The sequence below is a fragment of the Mustela nigripes genome, chromosome 3 (genome assembly GCF_022355385.1).
Source record: "Mustela nigripes isolate SB6536 chromosome 3, MUSNIG.SB6536, whole genome shotgun sequence".
Lineage (NCBI taxonomy): Eukaryota > Metazoa > Chordata > Mammalia > Carnivora > Mustelidae > Mustela > Mustela nigripes.
In genome coordinates, this window is record NC_081559.1 from 176,753,003 (window position 1) to 176,770,769 (window position 17,767).

The 17,767-nt window shown below is 43.7% G+C and overlaps 1 protein-coding gene across 2 annotated transcripts in view; it reads right to left on the reverse strand.

Moving 5' to 3' along the window:
• Positions 1-2,482: 2,482 nt before the first annotated feature.
• Positions 2,483-17,767, reverse strand: part of SAMD12 (sterile alpha motif domain containing 12) — a 382,934-nt gene continuing 367,649 nt past the window's right edge. For both annotated transcript variants that reach the window (XM_059395074.1, XM_059395073.1), the window contains exon 6: positions 2,483-5,114. In XM_059395074.1, coding sequence (XP_059251057.1) covers positions 5,082-5,114 — 33 coding nt within the window. In that variant the 3' untranslated portion in view covers positions 2,483-5,081. The remainder of the gene's footprint in view (positions 5,115-17,767) is intronic.

The window sequence follows — 17,767 nt, forward strand, 5'->3', positions numbered from 1 at the left end:
AACCATTGGCTCTGAAATATGAAAAGAATACTGTAGAATCAAAGAATGTATCTACAACACTTAACATTATGGCAACCAGTCAACTGCAATTCGGTGCAAGTTATAGGGTTACTTTGAAATTTTTTTAGGTGTACGTTGTTGGTGCCTTTTTGTGCTTGATGTAATTGGGGAAGGGAGGCTCTGAAGTTAGAACGCTTGGAGCTCTTTGAGATTGTAAAATCGCCCTACATGGTGCTCGAAACTCTAATCTTACAAAGCCTTTTACACCCATTTTCTGCTATCCCGAGGAAGTCATTTGTCAATCTTTGTGCTGTTGGCCAGGAGGTCTAAAACTGGTCCCATACTCACTGGCACTTCCCCTTAACTTTTATCTTATAGGTGAACTTCCTCTTCCAATTTAGATCCTAGAAATGGTGCTCCATACCCTATCCCCACCCCCAGAACATTCCCTGCAGGGCCAAGGTGATGGCCAGAAGAAAACCAGAATGGATACCATCCCTCTTAGACACCTTCCCACACGAGAATCTCCAGGGAAGGATCTACTTTGTTTTTTCATTAAGGTGTGGCAGAACCTTCATGGGCATGTGGCCAACTTTTTCCTCAAGCTTCCCACAGCTGATTCACTGTCCAAAGAATGTCTCTATCTCTCCACAGGAGTAAGTCACCGAGCAAAATAATGGAAATGGGGCTCTATTTGACCCGAAGGTGTGCAGTGGTACCAGGAATCACGCACACTGATGAAGCAGAATTCCTAAGACAGTTCTCTGGCTCTGGGATGAGATGCAGAGCTAAAGAAACAGAGAAGCAGGACCTTGTTGTCTTTGAAATAGAGTCCCCAGCTGTGCCCTGAGCAGAAGCACCTCTTGGTCTATCCTCCCTCATAATCTCATGGGCTCTGTTTCGATGAGCAGCTTTGACCGGTCATTCCCTAGAGACGGGAACGCACATCCCACTGCTGTTTGGACAGCAAGCCCTCACCGAGATCAAGCAGAAGAAGGAATTATTAGTCAGTACTGGGGGAAAGGAGGAATGCTAAGTTTTTCCGTTCGAGTTCTTGAGCGAATACTCAAAATCTACCCAGGGAATTTTTTTTTAAAGGAAAGATTAAAAGAAAAAAAAAAAAAAGCAAGAAAAAAAAAAAGCAAAAAAGTGGAGTGGAGAGGGTTGTGGGAGAGGTGAATAAAAACAGCCTTTAAGGCGTAAAAGAATTTCTGTCATTTTCAAACATTAGATTTTTCAAAAAGAGTCTATAGCAATCTTAAGTCTAGTTGTCAAGTAACAAAATTACTCCAAAGAATGTGGAGGAAAACATCACAAAGAATGAAGCTGCTTATGGCACAGAAAAGAGGAGGTTTGGGTAAAGCTAAAATGCTAAGGGGGTCTTGGAAGCTTTTCTGAGAGACTTTTATTGTTCCTTTCCAACATCAATCGTGTGACATTTGCAGACAAAGCAAGCCTTCGCAAGCAACACTGGGCTAAATCCATTAGAGGAGTCTCTCCTCAGGTTATACACTTCAGTAGAGTTGATATTCCTTTTCCCCTTGAGTGTTAAAAAACGGCAGAATTCCCTCAGAATAAGGACTGTTAACCTTGTCTGAACAGCTGAGGAGTGACTTTGGAGAGAAGTTGGGGTTGCTTCCCCTGTTCCGGAGGTAGAAGTCAAATGTGCAGTTACACAGCTCATAGAGCCTGAGCAGGGGTCTAAAGGGACGCCATTACCCAGAAGAAAGTTTATAGGATCTCTAGCCCCTACGTATGTCTTAAACTACTGAAGTGATTTGCTTTTTGCCCTCGCAGAACCACCGATGCTCTGCATTTATTTTAAATTCGGTTCTGAAGCTGCAACAAGCTAATCCCCTTGGCACCCCAGAGAGTCTGATAATTATTCATTTCTGTTCACTCCCAAGAGTGTCTTTCCTGCACAGGTATGGGAGTCAGCCTTTCAATAAAAGGTGTAGCAGAGGTTTAAGTAAAAGGAAAAGTTAAGCATCAACAGTTTATAGCCCTTAGACATCAAAATATTTATCCCTTACCTCCTGGTCTCCCGCTGCCTCCTTAAACAAAACTCCTCACAGACATTCTTGAACTTCTGGGAGGTAACATTTCCTCCACATATCTTGGGAAGAAGGGACAGCACAGCAGGAAGTAATGACGGGGAAACTGGATCAACACAGTACTAAGACCCCGAAGGCTGGGAAGGAGGTCATTTCTCCATTTTGCTGGTTTAACAAGTGACCGCTCAGATTCTTATCCCGCCATGTTTCCAAAACCATCCCCCCCACCCCCACCAGATGATTTCAAAATGAGGTTGACGGTTTGGAAAACACGTCGCAGCTCATACACAAATACCTGGTACGTCAGGAATTAAGGCATTTATAGAGATGCCGTCCTCAACTGGGTTCTTTCATGGTCTTCAAGTTTGCCGTTCCCCATCTCCACCCTTACCCATCACCCTTTAATAATCTGTCAGTACACTTTCGACTGAAAAAAAAAAAAGCATAGGAAACTCTCCTTATTTAATTGTTCAGAACATATTTTGCGAAAGCCAAAGGAAGGAAGGATGAACCTCCATCATTTAATGACCATCTGTACCATAAGATGTGTTCAGTCTTTCAGGGTTGTTAGTCATAGTTTCGGAATGACCCTGAACTCATAAACCAATGAATTCTCAGCTATAGGACCTCAGCACCTGACAGTTCTTTTGGACTCCGGAGGCCCTCTTCTGGGTCTCCAGGACCCTGCTGAGAACTGGAGCTTCAAAGAACCCAGCATCATGACCAGCAGGTTGTGCCTGTATGGAGGAGGGGAACACGGATGACCAGGGTGAACAGCCAGGAGCTCAACTGAAAGCTGATTTAGGAAGACAAGGCTGGGCCCAGGAAGGCTTGGCTGTACACGAGGATGGTAACATGTGACCTGATGCTGTACCACCTCTTCCTCCATTGTCTCCTTCCTTGGCCAAGAGGGCTGCCTGCTGCCATGTGCATTCTGCGAGCCTACTCTGGTGAGGGGTGAATGCTGTCTGAATTCTGTGGGAAAGCCGGGATGGGAGCACTGTCTAGGGGGAGCAGATACCATTTCAGAAGGGCATGGAGAGTTGGCCTTGTACTCTACTGATATCCCAATGCAACGCTTGGCACGTAGTAGGTGCTCAACACTTTTATTTAGCAAGGAGCTAAATAAAAGAAAGGATGAAAGAAGAAGGAAGCCTTGCTGTTGGAACAGATGCTCAGGGGGTGTGCAGGAGAGAGCGGAGCGTTCTCTCCAGGGGCTCTTACAGTCACAGTTTGGCTGCCCGATTCTGGATTTGTAAAGAATTATGGTTTGTGAGAGCCTGACGGTCCTGGTGCTGACCCATGAAAGGCCGGATCTTGATGGTGACTGACACTCCTCCGAGTTCCCTCTCGGAAGCCCCCTTCTTCGGCAACACAGCCTGAAGGGAGGACTCCTACGGGATGACTCACCTGCATATTTGGGTCTCTTTCTCTTCTCCTGTCAACTTTCCAGATCTCAGCTGGGGGCATTTTCCAATGTGCTGTGCATTTCCTGAGATCCAACCCCTTCCACAAGGGGAGAGCAGACCATGAGTGTGCGTACAGCCGCTCCCCCACCCCCCCAAATGCCAAACTTCCTTGTGCTAGCAGGATCCTAGTGTGGGTACACATGTTTAAAGAAAAGCCTCCGACACCTGTCAGTCCCAGACTAGGATTGTGGCTACGCAGAACATATCTGCTGAATTTTCCATTCAGCCAAGTTTCTATTTCCAGGGGGTAAAAAAAAGCTAAAGCATTAGGTAGGGTTGGCCAATATGGGTGTCTCTCTAATGCCCAAAGACAAGCAATAACTGGGTTGACTGTGCTTTGTTGTAAGACATAGTAAAAAAAAAAAAAAAAAAAAAAATTTAATTGTGGATATAATCCCAGAAAGGATTAAAGGGGACTAGTAGGTTCCCTACTGAGGCAGCAACCTGGGGTGGACTGGGCCCTTTTCCTTCTTCAGGCTCGCAGGGGGACACTTGCTATTCCTCCTCTTCTGAGAGCTGTGATTTAAATTTGACCTAAAAAGTTTTCTAAAGTTGTAAAGTCAGACCACACAGGTAAACTGTATTCTGCTGCCCTTTCCCTCAACCTACCACAGTCTTTGATTAAAGAGCCACCCCCTTTTGTTCTTTGAAAACACTCTGCTGTAGAGGGAGTGAATGTGTACCCTGGCCACCTAGAAGCCTCCTGTGTTTGTCTGAGTATAGATGTGCTGAGTTGGGCCCCAGTACCAGGAACCAAGACCTAAGATACTTCAACCACCAGACCTCTTCTCCTCCCCTTTGGCACAGCAAGAAACCCAACTGGTTGCCTAAAGTATCAACAGGTTAAGTCGAACGATATCGTGGCCATGATTACCCCAATGTACTGCAGATGACTGCGGATACGTTGGGAGCGGAGCTTGTCTTGGACAGTCTGAGCCAGAAAGAAGACAAGATTTATAAAAGAGAGAGAGAGAGAGAATACTTGTTTTCCCACGTGTACTGGATGTGCTGATTGGTTTTGGTGTCGTGTTCTCATGTAAAGTGCTTAAGAGTTGGAGAGAATACCTTTAGACATCGTAACTAACATAATCAAGACATGTTTACATTCCTACCAGGGCAGAGTATCGTGAACGCTTCCACTGAGATTGCAGAACTGCTGTGATTTTTTTTTGTCTAACACATCATGCCATCTGCACACATAATAAAATAATCCAGTAGTTGCCATGCTAAAATAGGACTTCTAGTGAAGGGCACAGACAGCTCCCCTAAGGGAGCTTGAGTTATGCACAGTGATGAAAACTGGAAGCAATTTTCCAGCTAATGGTCTGCCAATGACCACTTGGAGCAAGTTGGCACTGTGTATTATGCACCTCATTTTAAAATCCACAGCAAACTAAGATTTTCCAAAGCCCATGATCTTGACCGAATGGGAGTTTTTTCAGTTAATCTGGTTAATCTGTCAGTGCTCCATGGAGATCTTCTGGCAGTGCCATGAGTTAGTCTTTCTGTGAGGAACAGGCCACGTTCATATCAACTGGCAGGACAGCAGCTTGGAAGGCTAACCACGTTTATGGAGAACCCTCGGTTGAGGCTGTAAGAGGAAAAGGGAGAAACACAGTGAGTCATTTCTTTATGTTCCCAGTTACTGGTATGTAGCAATTATCCTACTCAAACAAACTCTGACATCCTCAGGTCAAAGAGAGATCTCGAACAGAGATAATAGTTGCTCAACTCCAGGACAAATTTAGGGTGGTCTATCTTCTTGGAATGTTCTTCCACCATTTGGCAGGACATGGAAGACATCTGTCTCAGGGACTGGCGAAGGGGCCTGGAAGGCAAGGCAAAATCAGATCTCTGGAACTGGCTTCGTCCCTCACTGGTCTGTGATTTGGGAAACCATTTTGCACATTATGGAGTTTCATGTATTTACCTGATTGGGAACAGGATCAGATTGGGAGTGGAATGAAAACATTTGTGTGTGTGTGTGTGTGTGTGTGTGTGTGTGTATATGAGGTGGGGTGATAATAGTGGTTTTCTTTATCAGGCAGCTTTCCTGGGATAAAACTTAGAAGGAAACATTGGAAGCAGTATGGCTGGAGCTCCTGAGTTTGCTAGCTGAAAAGTGAGACTGGCTGAGCAGCCCGTCAGAGCCAGAGAAAGTCATCAAAGTCTGACCAGAGATTGAACGACCTGTATGGCAACCTTGCATTTGACTTTGGTGCAGATATATCTTCTGGGTTTTGCAACTCTTTATTTTATAAATTTCCTATCATTTTATCTGAGTCTCCACATAGTTCCTTATACACAAGTGCTTATTTATTGATATGGGAGTGCCACTGAATGTTTTGTTAGAAACATACCAACATCAGCTTTATTTAATACACAAAACTCTTGGGCAATGGGAGAGAAAGAAAGCCAAGAGCTCTTGATGTTAAAAAAAGATAACAACAACAACAACAATAAACTACTGAGGCTTTTTGAGAGAATGTACAATTTATAAGCAAATGTCTGATTAAAACTTGCTATTTTTGAGAAAATGCAAACACAAAAGTAAGGTACTATTTAAGCATACTAAATATAAAAATAATAATGTACTGATAAGGTTATAATGAAAGTAGAATACTAATATATTGCTGATGGCATTGTAAATTGGGAAAACAATGTCAATTTATTTAGAAACTATTAAAAATTCACATTCTTTGAGTCACTGTTCCCATTCAAGAAGTGTATCCTAAGGAAATAATCTAAAAAGATGAGAGAAACTATATGCACAGATATATAACCTAAAGGTTATTTGTAATAGTGGAAAAATTGGAGAATGAGTCTCCCATTGTTGAAATGTAGGTTAAGTAAATGACGGTGCATTAACAAGATGGATGCCTGTGTGACTACCAAAGTAATAATTATGATGATTTTATTAGCTATTAGCTATCACGTAGCTATGTGGTAAACAGTTACAATACACTACAGTGCAAAACTTACACATATGCGTAGAAAAGAACTCTAAGTGAAATGATGAAGATACTAGGATTTTTATTATTGTTGCCTTAAATATTTTGTAAAACCACAAAAATTAGGTTCACAAGAATGCAGATGTGACGAAGGAGCACTGACTAGCCTAAGCATCCATACTAATACTAATATGAACTCCAAAATAACTACCTTGAAGTTCTATTAAGAGATAACACTCCAGTCACACTGAAGTGGGAATAGAAACCAAGATGAATATGAATCTTCTATCCAGGTCAGTCTGCCAGGAAATAGTGCAGCCTAGAAGATCCACACGGATTTCTGGGAACCAGACACAGTATAGCATCCTTTTGGGATTTTTGCTAAAATCAGCCCTAGAGTAGCGAACCCAGAAATGGACCCTCAACTCTATGGTCAACTAATCTTTGCCAAAGCAGGAAAAAATATCCAATGGAAAAAAGACAGTCTCTTCAACAAATAGTGGTGGGAAAATTGGGGAGTGACATGCAGAAGAATGAAACTGGACCATTTTCTTATACCATACACAAAAATAAACTCAAAATGGTTGAAAGACCTAAATGTGAGACAAGAAACCATCAAGACCCTAGAGGAGAACATGGATAGCAACCTCTTTGACCTCTGCCGCAGCAACTTCTTACTAGACACGTCTTCAAAAGTAAGGGAAACAAAAGCAAAAATGAACTATTGGGATTTCATCAAGATAACAATTTTTGCACAACAAAGGAAACAGTCAACAAAACTAAAAGACAACCTACAGAATGGGAAGAGATATTTGCAAATGCCTTATCAGATAAAGGGCTAGTATCCAAAATCCATAAAGAATTTATCAAACTCAACACCCAAAGAACAAATAATCCAGTCAAGAAATGGGCAGAAGACATGAACAGACAGTTCTCCAAAGAAGACATATAAATGGCCAATAGACACATGAAAAAATGTTCACTATCACTCAGCATCAGGGGAATGCGAATCAAAACCACAATAAGATACCACCTTATACTGGCAGAATGGCTAAAATTAGTAACTGAGGAAACAACAGATGCTGGCGAGGATGTGGATAAAGGGGAACCCTCTTACACTGTTGAGGGAAATGCAAACTGGTACAGCTACTCTGGAAAACAGTGTGGAGGTTCCTAAAAAAAAAAAAAAAAAAAATAGAGCTACCCTATGGCCTAGCAATTGCACTACTAGGTATTTACCCAAAGGATACAAACATTATGATTCAAAGGGGCACCTGCACCCCAGTGTTTATAGCAGCAACATCCACAATAGCCAAACTATGGAAAGAGCCCGAGATGTCTACCAAGAGAAGATGTGGTATATAAATACACGATGGAATATTACTCAGCCATCAAAAAGAATGAAGTCTTGCCATTTGCAAAGATGTGGATGGAAATAGAGGGTATTATGTTGAGCAAAATAAGTCAGAGAAAGACAGATATCATATGATTTCACTCATATGTGGAATTTTAAAACAAAACGGATGAACATAGGGGAAAGGATGGAAAAATAAAATAAGACAAAATCAAAGAGGAAGACAAACCATAGGAGACTCTTAACTCTAGGAAACAAACTGAAGGTTGCTGGAGGGGAGGCAGGTGGGGTGATGGGCATTAAGGAGGGCACGTAATGTAATGAGCAGTGGGTATTACAGGCAACTGATGAATCACTAAGCTCTACCTCTGAAACTAATTTTAAAAAATCAGCTCTGGTAAAATGTGTGACTTTAGAAAATTATTTTTAAGAGTAACCATAAAATTTAGAAGTGAATTACTGATAATAGGGAACCTCATTAATTATATTGGATCTCTATATTGGATCCTGAATCAGGAGTTGATAATGAGGCTTATCATAGTTGTTGTTTTTCTAAATAGCCACGTTTTTCACATGAACCTGTAATAGCCTTTAGAAAGTGGATGTGTCTAGTTTGAGGCTCTAATAACCTTACATGAACATAAGATGAGCCCATTGTATTTCAAAGCTCTTTCAACTGTGGTTCCCCTGTGCACTTCTTAGGATAGGTAGGAATAGTCCCATTTTATGGATAAGGAAATTAAGGCCCAGAGGTATTACTCACCACGGTCACACAGCTTATGTACTGTACTCAGTACCCAAGTACTGTACTCAGTCTTAGGTATTTCCCATGCTAGTGACATGCAGGAATGACTGGGACACATATGTTAAGTATAAATATTCAGAACCTTTCCCATTCTCCTCTCTCCTAAGTAGGTTTCTGTGTTTATCCACAACCATAAGCCCACTCAGCACAATAAAGGGCCTTGTTGGATACAGAAGAAAACTGAAGACTTAAATTTATATGACAAAGACAGAGATGATAGGAAGAACAGAGGGCTACTCCTCTAAGGCATGGACACACACAGCAGTAGAAGCCACTGAGAAACAAAGTGGGAGTTTTGGGAGTCACAAAGGGGACTCAAAGTGAAGGCTGCCCTGTGAGTCTGGCCTTCAGAAAAGGGCTGGCCAAGGAGAAGAGCATGCTATGGCATCATGCCCCCTTGACCATCTTTCCATGGAATCAGTAAAGAATTCAATGCTCTTTGATGCTGTTGTGCTTAGTTGTCTTTCATTTGAATGTGTCACCTCATTGAGTTGGGCTTTATGAGGCAGCAAGGGGCCTCTGTTGACTCAAACACCAAAAAGGTGTTTGCCTAGGGGCAAGGCTTGAGCCACTGTCTTCCTATCACAGAGGTACAGACAGGTAAGGGCTCTGCTGTCATCCCTTTGCTCGAGACTTCTTTGGTCTGCAACTGGAATGGTATCTTCAGGTATAGGGAAGCAACCTGAGGTCAACATGCAAATTGGCAACATCAAATTGCATTTGATGGCTCTGGCTCTTTCAGGGGAGGAAGGGGTGCACTTTTTGGGTTCCATCCCCTGGGCTTCGGCCATCCCAGATTCCTTCCAGCTCCCCATATACACAGACTCGTTCACAGCCTTTGCTCAGCCTTTTCCGAGACCACCTTACATGTCGCATTCTTTATGAAGCCATCTTTCCCCTACATGTAGCTGACAGCAGCCCCCATCAGCCAGCATGGCATCTGAAACCAAACCCACCAGGAACACTTTACTGTATCCATCTCTCCTAAATTTTTTGAAGTTGGTGCCATGTCTTTTGAGCATGTGTCTTCCCAGGGCAAAGCAGCAGGTGTACAGAGAGTGCTACATGAATAGTGAAATTAATGAAGAAAGGAATGATGTTGGAGAAGACAAGTTTTTTTTTTTTCCCTTTTCATTCTTTCTGGCTTAAATCAATGCCTAGTTTTATAGGACATTTCATCCTGTAGCTCAGGTCTGCATAATGGAGAGGGGGATCACTTCAGTTCCTTTCTTGCCCCCTAAGGACTGAAGACACGTGTGCGTGGCAGTGCCGGCTCTGTATGGCTCTGCAGCTAACACTTGGTAAAGGGCTCTTTCTCAGATCTCTGTTTGGTGGGTCATCGTGACGATTCAGGCATTCTGGGAACTAATCACCTCCTAATCCAGTGGCTCCAGAGTCTGGGATGAGCAGAGAAGCATTTCAGTCCAGTGATTAAGGGCTCGGGCTCTGGAATCAGGCAGATCTGGGTTGACGTCCCTGGCTCACCATTTTCCAGCCATACTATGTTGAAAACATGAATTTGTCCAGCCCTCAGTTTCTTCACCTTTAAAATGGTGATCGGAATCCCCACCTTTCTGGGTTGCTGGAATGATAACGGGGGTTCACAGAAAAAACACTCTGCATGGTGTTTGGCCAATAGCAAATATCTGCTGAGTGATGGCTACTATTTATTATTATTATCACCACACATTCCCCAAATTCCTTAGAGCGACAAGAAATACAAATAAGGCAATGTTCCAACGTCACAGCTGGGGGCTGGGAAAAAGAAACACCATGGAGGGTGGTGTGGGGGGGGGGGGGGGGGGGGGAGGGGGGGGTAATGTCAAGCCTTTGCACCCTTCAGGAGAAGGGTAACACTCTCCTCGCCTGCCAAGACCACAATCAACATTCCCTGGCTTCCACTCTCCCCTAAATGAGTGCAGACATTGATGGACAGTTCCATGATAAGATTTCACATCAAAGGCAGGAAGGGCCAGAGAGGCAACGGTCAGCCTGGCAGAGGATTCAAGAACAGACATGGGGCTGAGTGTGTCCAGCCCCACCTCTTCCCCACCCCAGCCGCAAGAGGCTGGCGGGAGGAAAAGATGCGGTACACAGGCAGCCTTACCTCTCCTGGGCTGAAGGAAAGCAGTAAGACCATTGCGTAGAGGGGTTATTTAGTGTCCTCTGTTCAAAAGGAGGACCCATAAAATAGGCAAACAAACAAACAAATAAATAAATAAAAGGGTCCTCTCCTCTACCTGAAAGCGTCTTTTATGTGACTCAAGTTAGAGGACTTTGGGAGTGGACCTAAACTGCATTCGGATGTGTCAGGTGTGAGAGGCACATTCCAAGGTTGTGAGAGCCACAGTTGCGTTAGCAGAACTAACATTTGTTGAGCCGGTACAGTGGGCCAACGAAAGTTCTACACGCAGTCACTCCTGGCTCTTCACCACCATCTTTGAGGCCTGAATTATAAGATCTTCTTAATACAACTGGAGAAAATGAGGTCAGGTTTATTAACTCTTCACAGTCCTAACTCTAGAGAGTATAGGGCCCAGACTAGAACCTAGATCTGCTCTCACCACAACGCTTTCCTGACTCAATAAGAAAGCAAATTCCTTAACTCCCAACAGGAATGCTGGAGAGAAAGTAGTTGGGTGTGTGTGTAAAAGGAAAGCTCATCAAATGGGAAACCTATACATAAAATGCCATAAATTAGAGGTCTGACCCCGAGAAAGCTGGTGCATTCCTATTTAACAATCTGAAATCTTTCCCAGGTTTAGCGCAGTAATTCTCCACTGGGTGCCATCCCTCCTACACCCCAAAGGGACATCTGCACTGTCCAGAGACACTTCTGGGTCTTGCAACTAGGGGGTAACTACTGCATCTAGTGGGTAGAGGCCCGAGACCCTACTAAACCTCCTAGAATTGCGTTAGGACAGACGTCCCCCAACTGGCTCACCCCCATCAAAGAACTATCCAGCCCAACCTGCCAATAGTGCTGTGGCTGGTTTAGAGAATACAGGTCCTTGTTTATCTTCTCTTCCTGGTTGTGAGCCAAATATATCACTCCCCAAATAGGCCAAGATAAAACCAACGTAAGCGTGCCTGCCGTGTGCACAGGATGTAAGGCTGAGTTCAAACCTCACTCCTTCTACTCATCATTTGCTCACTTTATTTAATTTTATATTCAGTGTAATCAAAACCTCTAACACTAAATCATTTCTAACTTTTAGAACCCTTGCAGGTACACCATTATACGAATCAAGATTGGATGATTTAAACAGGTATGCTCAATTAATGAGTAAGCATGTGGGGGAGAAGTCAGGAGAGAAAAGAGCAAAGGGGGATTTATGTGGCAATAAAGCTCAGCCCTGCGAAGGGTCCTTTCGTTGCTGCCACTGCCTGCCCCCGCCCCCCCCACCCTCATAGTTTGGGGGGAGTGTTTGACCCCTGAGAGTATGACTAAGAAATTAACTCTAACCCCCTGACTGCATGAAAATCGAGGTCCAAATCTTGGGCAAAATGAGGATCAGCCTGGCAGAGGACTCGGGTTACGGGTGAGAAAACAGAGGATGCGGACAAACTAGCTTGTAATTTCTCGTAAACCCTAGTAACGGGAAACTACCGCGATGCTGTAGGTGTCAACCCCACGGGGCCACAGGGAGCCCTGATATCAGGTTAAACATTATTCTGGGTGTGTTCTGTTGAGGGCGTTCCAGGATGAGATTAACATATGAATCAGCAGACTGAGGGCAATCAGTGCAAGGTGGTCCCCTCCAATCAGTGCAAGGCTTGAGGAGCACAAAGGCTGAGTAAGGATTCCCCAGGAAGAAGGAGATCCTGCTGTTTGCAATAACATGGATGGATCTAGAGAGGATGACGCTGAGTGAGTAAGTCAGAGAAGGACAAATACCGTGTGATCTCACTCATATGTGTAATTTAAGAAATGAAACAAATGCACAAAGAAAAAAGAGACAAACCAAAAAACAGACCCTTAACTAGAGAGAACTGATGATTACCAGAGGGGGAGGGGGAATGGGTGAAATAGGTGAAGGGGATTAAGAGCGCACTTACCCTGCTGAGCACTGAGTCACGAGTCACAGATAGAACTGCTGAATCATTATACTGTATAACTAAAACTAATAAAACACTGTTAACTATACTGGAATTAAAAAAATAAAAAAAGAAAAAGAAGAAGAAAAAAATTCTTAAAAAAAAAAGCCAAGAAAGGAAGAATTCACTCTCTATGCCTGTCTTTCTGTCTTCGAGTTGAGACACTGGTCTTCTTACTTTGAACTCAGAGTCAGATGTGAACTATACCTTATACCATCAGCTTTCTTGGGTGTCCAGCTTGCAGATCTTGGGTCTTCTGAGCCTCCATAACTGTGTGAGCCAGCTCCTTATAACAACTCCTTTATCCGTCCAACCATCCATCCATCCATTCATCTGACAACTCTCTCTCCCCATGTGCACTTGAGAGATAGATCTATCTATCTCTCAATAATTAGAGACATAGGTAGATACAGATAGATTGCTATTATCTGCTGTTGAAGAACCAAGACCTCTTACGGGTTCTGCTTCTCTGGAGAACACTAACACTGAGTCTGTAGACAACAATGCCCATAATAATAAGCACCAAGGTTAACCGACTACCGACCACATGCTTGGCTTCATGCTAATGACCTGCAGCTACTGTGTAGCACCTCAAGCAGGTAGATGCTGTGTGACCTCACTCCACAGATGAAGGAAGTCAGTGAACACACACTGTGCGTTAGGCCAGGCTATGACCCCTGATCTGGTTATGACATGTCAGGGCCTGTTGATTCTGGAAGTGCTAAGCAGGAAATGTGCAGTTCCCAGACCCCAGGGGAACATTTTCAGGCAAGTATTTATAGCTAGATGGTGTAGCAAGGCCTTGGCCTCCATCCCCCCCACCCTCTAGTGGCTCCAAATACTGGAAGAGGAGTCTTCCTGCAGCTGGCTTTGCAGTCCTCCTTGGCTTGGGCTGTCACCTCTCTCTGGGGTTTTAGAAAGCCGAGAGATGAAGCCACACACACACACACACACACACACACACACACGAGTGAAAGAATGCACTTGTCTGCAAGCTGTCCCTCTCCTTTTCCTCAGCCAAACAAAGACACTGTATTTGTCTCTGCTACAAGTAAAGCTGCTCTTCTACCCTACACAGCTGAAAACCGAACAGAAGTCAACTCTGGTTCCTGTGGGTTAAACTGAGTCTCTGGATTCCAGGGTTTAGCCACGTTGGCATTTCGGCCACAGGTTCTCAAACCTGCCTGCATCAGATTCATCTTAAGGAGCTTCTTAAAATCGTAATCTTGTCCAGCCTCTCCCCATTTCCACGGATTCAGAATGTCCAGGGGGAGGTCTGCAGACCTCTATGATTCTCTTGCGGCCCGCCGGGCACAATTCCACGGAAGCACGATGCCCTTTCCCCAACACTTACACAGCAGTTACTTGTCCTTCAGATAGAGAAAAGTGTGTAGACCGAGGGGAAATTTGGTTTACAGTCTTGTTTGGTTCATGTAATAAAATACCAACCATCGTGGCTAGAATCCAGGGCAGCGATCCAAACATCGGATTTTAGAATGGGACAAGACAGGAGCCGTGAGGCCTGAGCAAGCCATCCAGCCCACTCAAAGTCCCAGAACCTAGGCATGCTCCACTGTCCCAGTCTTCTTTCATCTGTACAGGTTGATTCATGCACCAAGAAAGCAAGCAAGCAAGCAACATTCATTCCATTGAGTATTTATTAAAATACCCAGTGTTGCCTGGGGGGCTTTGGGCCTCGTGGAGTTTCATATCTGTATCACTGTATGTATCATACTGCATTAGAATCACCTGATGATGTGTCTGTCTATAAACAAATGCTTGTCACACTTTATTTTTTTTTTTTTTAAGATTTTATTTATTTATTTGACAGAGATCCCAAGTAGGCAGAGAGAGAGAGAGGGAGAAGCAGGCTCGCTGCTGAGCAGAGAGCCCGATGTGGGGCTCGATCCCAGGACCCTGGGACCATGACCTGAGCTGAAGGCAGAGGCTTTAACCCACTGAGCCACCCAGGCGCTCTGTCACACTTTATTCTATGAAGAAATCCCCTGGAGAGCTTGGTAAGGCATAGATTTTTGAGCCCCACATGGAAAGAATCCGATTCAGTCGCTCTAGAGTGTGTCTATGAATGTGCATTTCTAACAAACTTGCAGGGACACTGATGTTGCTAGGACCACTCTCTAAGCACCCCTGCTCCTGACCCCAAGCTTCTTCAGCCAAAGAATATGTCTTCTATTCCTTCTGCAGTGTGTGGAAGACAGCCTAGAATATCAAAGGGGCTCTTGAAATGTTTGTTGAATGAACGTACTGTCTAAGCTACATGAGTAAGGTTAGTAGTTACTTAAAAGTAGGGGCAGAATTTGCTTGGGCGCCATAGTACTGTTCTCTAATGAGAGCTGGTTCAGGACCTTCCATGTAGGGTTACATGGCGGGGGGAATCAGTTGGTTAAGCATCTGCCTGCAGCTCACGTCTTGACCCCAGGGTCCTGGGATCCAGCCCTGTGTTGGGCTGCCTGCTTCTCCCTCTCCCTCTGTCCCTCCTCTTTCTTGTGCCCTCTCTCTTTTTCTTTCTGTCAAGTAAATAAGTAAAATCTTTAAAAAAAAAAGAAATTTCAGTATATACATGCATCTGAACTCCACAAATTCTCTGTGATAACCCAGGACACCTATAACTTCAGGCTCTCAGGGCATGATTTCCCCAGGAAAATGACAAAAACCTCACCCACTTTATGACCGTTTGAAATGAGAACTGCTGACAACAGCGGCTGCCATCTTGCACCATAGGGATCTGATTTGATGCTTTTCTGGGAAAAAGTATCATCAGGCCAGATGCTCTCAGCAGGGATGCGTTTGTACAGCCAATTAGTAGGAGGTAGCCCAGTGATTCCATTCTTTGCACTGGACAGAGGTAAGCATTTCAAGTCATTAAATTCCAACAGCCACTGTAAAAGCCCGCAGAACCTTCCAGAAGAAAACTCTACCATTGGCACAAACAATAATGAATGTCATGCGAGAGCATGAAAATATGCCTTGAGGTTCCATCCAAGTTGCCACTGACATTCCCCTCCATCTCTACAATGGCAGGAGCGGTTGGCAGATTATATTCTGAGGGACTGTCTCCTAATTTCTCCCGGTTGCTTCTGCTTCCCACCTCACTCCCAGAGGCTGACGTCAACTGAGTAAGTCAAGTTTCTTGTCCTTCCTTTTTTTCTTAAGTTCATCTATATCCCTCTTTGTCTATTTAATCTTATTTTAATCCCAAAGGCTTCTCTGCGGAGCAATCCAGTAGTTTCTTCACTGGAAAAATGCTAAGATTCACATCTTCAGAAAAAACATATTTAAAATAATTCTCCAGATCCTTAGCTTTTACAAGAGACGAGAGAAGCACATTTCTAAAGGCGTATACAAGGTATACTTAGTGCTTCTCCTTTTGCATGCCAAGTCTCAAGGGGCATGCATGTATGGCATTAGCATGTATGGCATTAATTCAAAAAGTGTCTTTTTGAATTAATGCCATACAAGCTAAATAAATATTAACATGTAGTGCTGATAATAATGATGGATTTCACCATACAGAGTCTTAGCGTGGAAGGGTATTTTACAACAGTACTTCTCACATTTTAATGTGCGTATGAGTCACCTGGGTATCTTGTTAAAATGCTGATCATGCAGGTCTAACAAGCTCTCGGGTGATACCGGTGCTGCTGGTCTGTGGACCACATTGTGAGCAGCAAACCATAGAGTTCTTAATCTACAGCAGCTCAGCCCAGCGGAGCTCTCCTCAAGGATGGGGATGTTCAGTGTCCGCTTTGCCCAATATAGTAACCATTAGCCACATGTGGCTACTGAGCACTTGACATCTGGCTAGCGCCTAGAGGAAACCAATTTTACATTTTATTTCATTTTAATTCATTTAAATTTAAATGATCACATGTGCCTGGTGGCTACTCTACTGGAAAGCAGCTTTGTAGCGTAGAAAAGAGCCTGAGAAATGTAGTAAAAATTTCGGAAAGAAAAAACCCCAAACTAAGAAACCAGGTGAAACTACAGATCCCCTCACCCATATTGTAAATTTATTCTGATCTCCACCTCTCCTTTCTGCTTTCTGCTGCAAGGGCTCAGGGCTTCCTCTCTGTTCTCCATCATTTTCCCAGAATCATTCTATAAACAAAATAGTGTAATTAGGAAAGACTTTATAAACATTCTGAAGTGTAGAGGATTATCTCGTTTACATAAACCCTTTTGAGTTGGCAAAACCAAGCAACGAGTCTTATAAGAAATCATTCTTTTGTTACAGGTCCTTTCAACTCGGGTACGCCTAGCAGGATTCTGAATACAGGCTCCCAGGTTATTTCTTTACGTGTGTTTTGGACCTTTGGTCTGGAACATCGGAGCATATGGAAACAGACACGGAGTCTAGAAAAGTTCAAAAAGAAAATGAGCTCAGTTCAAGTTGAGTTCCCCCAGATGAGAAAATGTTGAGGGTCGGGGAACAGGAGGGCTTAGTTTTGTCTAAACTGATTTATCAGCTCTAACCAGGTTACAGCCTATATTACAGCTAACGAGGTTGGGGGATCTTCCCTGGGCTGGTGAGTACTAATTTCCATTGAGGAAAAAGTTATGAGGCTTGGATGTCTTAATGATAATAGATAATTTCTCTGTGTTGGCAGAGCTACAAAGTGCGTTGCTATGAAACTGCATGGATTGGGCTATTTCTTTTGTGTACACAGTTTCCACTTAAAGAATCCGCTTGGCATGAGTCGCAAACCTGCTCGGGGACCCTTGTGATTAATTGCTTGAACTGGCTGGTGGCCATCAGCAGGATCTTGCAATTGACCAGGTTCTACACAGAATTATGAAACTGGAGGTTTAATGGGATTTCAGGTAATGGAGCCCAGATGTCCAAGACTATGATGTTTGAAATTACGTTTGCAAGGCTTCGGGGCTTAAACCTTATTTATTTCTTGCTTAGTAAATTTTCCTGTTCCCATCTTAATGTCATCTTGGACCAGTCGAATGCTCAGGCCTTCATTATGGCATACCGCACCTAGAAAAGACATTCACCAAACGAACCTGCC